General features: G+C 47.0%; 1 protein-coding gene across 2 annotated transcripts in view; it reads left to right on the top strand.

Annotated features, from left to right (window-relative positions):
- The first annotated feature begins 781 nt into the window (after positions 1-781).
- The window catches only part of SYT11 (synaptotagmin 11), a 23,335-nt gene continuing 20,520 nt past the window's right edge, over positions 782-3,596 (top strand). For both annotated transcript variants that reach the window (XM_023516472.1, XM_012808644.2), the window contains exon 1: positions 782-829. In XM_023516472.1, coding sequence (XP_023372240.1) covers positions 796-829 — 34 coding nt within the window. In that variant the 5' untranslated portion in view covers positions 782-795. The remainder of the gene's footprint in view (positions 830-3,596) is intronic.

The following is a 3,596-nucleotide window of genomic DNA, read 5'->3' as shown; positions in this document are numbered from 1 at the left end:
AAAAACTTTGAATTTACATACCATAAAACTCATCTGTTTTATGTGTATAACTGAATGATTTTTAGTGAATTTTCAGCATTGTGAGACCATGACCAGGTTTGGTCTTTATAATTAGAGTTTCTGAGGTTTAAGAAAGTTTCCATGATAACCATTAGTAGTCTCAGGAATGCATAAAAATAATGGCAATTAATACTGAAATTCGAAAACGAAAAAAGAACAACAAAACACTAAAATCCAAGCAGTATAGCATTTTGTTTTTCCAAAATTACGGAGCCCGGATGCCAGAACATTTTTAGGCTATAGATCAGGAAACGGCGAATCACAGGATTTACGAGATCTCGTAAGATAGAGCATCCTTCCCTGTGCTTCTTGCTCGGGCCTCAGGACTTCTGCCTTACAGATCCCCTAATCAGCTAACCTAGCCTCTTTCTCGAGAAAACTCGGCTGAGGGCCCCTCCCGGAGAACTTCCGGAAAGGGGCGGTGTCTGCCTTCCGAAACCTCTCGGACAGAGGCGGAGTATCCTGCCGAGAGCCATTCGGGAGAAGGAGGAGCCTGCCTCGCATCAGGACCAGTCTGACTGCACCTGCATCCTTAGCTCAGCGCATCCCTGGAGCATCTTAACAAGCGAGCGCAGTGGGCAACCAGGGACCGGACCGTCGCAGAAGGCGTCCGCCGGAAACCTTCCCCCTCCCCTGAACTAGAGCTCTACAGCGGCGGCCTCTGTACTGACCGAGGGTTCCCAGAGTTGTCTGACCATAGCAAAAACATTTATAGCAACAGCCTCTGATTACGACATGGCTGAGATCACCAATATCCGACCTAGCTTTGGTAAGTAGAGTCGGGCAAACTAAGCTTAAGGTGGTCGAAACCGTTGCAAGCCAAGGGGGCCCAGCGGCTGGGCAGAGAATGAAGCCCAAACTACACAACCTTCAAAGTGCTAGCCCTGCTACAAATTAGGCCTGTGGTGGTGGGTAACTGGCAGTGCATAGCGCCTGAACTTGAGTAATGGGTCGCAGAGACTGGCAAGGCCAGAGCCACACGGAGGGTGGGGTTAGTTCAGAATGCTAAAACCTTGCATGGTGCACTGTCAGCACTGCTGGAGGTGAGAAACAGCAAGCGCGCGTAGGATGGGAACCCCTCCTTCTGGCGGAGGGGGTGGGGTAGGCCGAGCCCTCCCCCTTGGGGCACGCAGGGCGGTGCCCCTTCCTCCACTCCCACTCCTAAGGGCTGCGGGGGAGGGAGGTGACGGGGGATGGGGCATCAAGATGGCAGCTTGGAGACTGTGGGTTGTGTGGCTGGCAGCCAGGGAAGGCGGCAGCCTCTGGGGAAAGAGGGTTGTGGGGGTGGGGAGCAAAAAGGAAGCCACTCCTTAAGACGGTCAGCTGGATGCTGGGGCTGGGAGGAAACGTGAGCCCTGCAGTCTCCATTCTGCATCGTAATGGTAGGATCTATCCGATGCTACCAAATGGCGCTTGGCGCTGCTGGGCTGGGGGATGACGTGATGTCTATTCTGGGCCTCCTGGCAGCGACTAGGCTCTCCTGCCGGGTCCTTTGTTCACAGTTTCCCTGGGCTAGCTTTCCAAAAAGGGGAACTCACCCGCTCTGGTGCTGGCGGGGGTGTGATCCAGGCCTGAGGGGGAGAGGCGAGAGAGGCCCACCCGGGGGAGGCCGCTTTGTGTACCAGAGAAAGCATTACGTCATCTCGGAGCGGCTGGTCCCCGCCCCAACCCTATGAGCTCCAAGATTAGTTTCACACTCCCTGAGGCAGAAAGTGAAGTGGAAAATAGAGAAAATTGTAAAGAAAAGCTTGAGAAGCAAGTTTTTCCTCTTTGGGGAGTCCTCCGAAATGTAGCGGAGCAAACTTCTATGCTATGTTTCCTGGTAACATAAATAAGTAAATAAAATAGAGTTGCCCTGCTTCTCTCTCTATTGTACTGCAGTTTACATGGGAGAAGCCAGTGAGAGTTGCTGCCAGCCTAGAACCTTTAATTCCTTAAGTGATTCTATCCCTCAGACAATCCAGAAGGTTAGAGCATCTAGACATTACTATTTTGAGTGGGAACACATTCCAGTTAGGAAACGGCTTTTCTCTTTTTCAAATAAAAAAATATATTGAAATGAGCAGAATCCAGTGTGCTCCATCCCCTCAATATAAGGAAGAAGTCATCAAATCAAGGAAAGCATTCAGATAACATATCTTCACACACATTAACTACTGTTCCCACAGGTTCCCCAAGGCTAAATCATGATTGTATTTCTTTCTTCCACTTCACCTTCTGCATTTCAATCCTCTGAGTTCTAAGTTTCAAAACAAATCCCTTCTGTGACCACAGGAATAACCCAAGATTTCTTCCTACTCTTTTTCTTCTTATGGTTTCCAGCAGATTCCTTTCTCTGGTTGCAGTTCCAGAGTCCTTGAAAGAGTAGATAGTGAGGAGCATAATACAGTGTCATGATTTCCTTTACAGGGACTATTTTATAAAATGGAAAAAAAAAACATGCCAACCTTTTATATGCTACATTTTATTTAACTCTAACAAATACCTTCTCATGTAGGTATTATATGCAAGGTGTCCATAAAGTTCACATGCAGTTTAAAATGGACAACTGCTTTAAATTGTGCACAAACTTTATGAACACCCTGTATTTATATGTATGTGTGTGTGTATGTGTGTGTGTGTGTGTGCTTTGAGCCTCAAGAAACTGAGACTCAAAGAAATGAAATAACTTGGCAAAAGTCAAACCAGCTAGTGAGGGTAGTGCTGGGATTTGAACCAATGACTGTCTGATGCCAAAGTTCACTCTCATCCCACTGTACTACAGAGACCTGACAGCAAAAGGTCTATGTTTAGGAAAAGAAGTGAAAATAGGCAGTTCAGGTCAGAGGCTGAGGAGTTAAGCATAGCCCAGATGTTTTTGTTTTTGTTTTGAGACAGAGTCTTAAGCTGTTGCCCTAGGTAGAGTGCCCTGGTGTCATAGCTTAGAGCAATCTTGGGGTCAAGCGATCCTCCTACCTCAGTTTTTCTATTTTTAGTAGAGACAGGGTCTCACTCTTGCTCAGGCTGGTCTTGAAACTGTGAGTTCAAGCAATCCACCTGCCTCGGCTTCCCAGTGTGGTAGGATTACAGGCCTGAGACACCTCACCAGGCCCAGCCCAGATGTATTTTTCAGGTCTCTAGAACATTACAGGGGGTCTCCTACATAGAGAATGATGGTACCTGACTTTTTCACATCTCACTGAGAGAGAGGCTTCATTTCAAAGGCTGTAGCACTTGGGAGATACAAGTCAACACTCAATTATCCTGTCTGTAGAGGACAAAAGGAACAAGAAGCACAGGTCACTGCAATTTACAGCTACTTTAAAACACTCGGTTCAGCGTTAGTTCCAACTTCCTTTTTCCATCAGATTTTTGACTAAAGCAAAACAGAGAGCTCTGAGTTCCAACATCTCTGATTGTTCTAGTTCACTATCTTGGGTGTCTGAGAAAGAGGCAAGAGTTAAGGAATACTGAAATGAAGAAGAGCAAAAGTGGGGAACAAGGTGGGGGAAAACACCTAGATAATCTTCAAATGGGTTCATCCGTTTCTATTCTTT

The sequence above is a fragment of the Otolemur garnettii genome, unplaced genomic scaffold, assembly GCF_000181295.1.
Source record: "Otolemur garnettii isolate 467f Iridium unplaced genomic scaffold, OtoGar3 scaffold00091, whole genome shotgun sequence".
NCBI classification, from domain to species: Eukaryota; Metazoa; Chordata; class Mammalia; order Primates; family Galagidae; genus Otolemur; species Otolemur garnettii.
The sequence above is the reverse complement of the archived record's forward strand: the minus strand, read 5'-3'. Positions and strand labels throughout refer to the sequence as shown.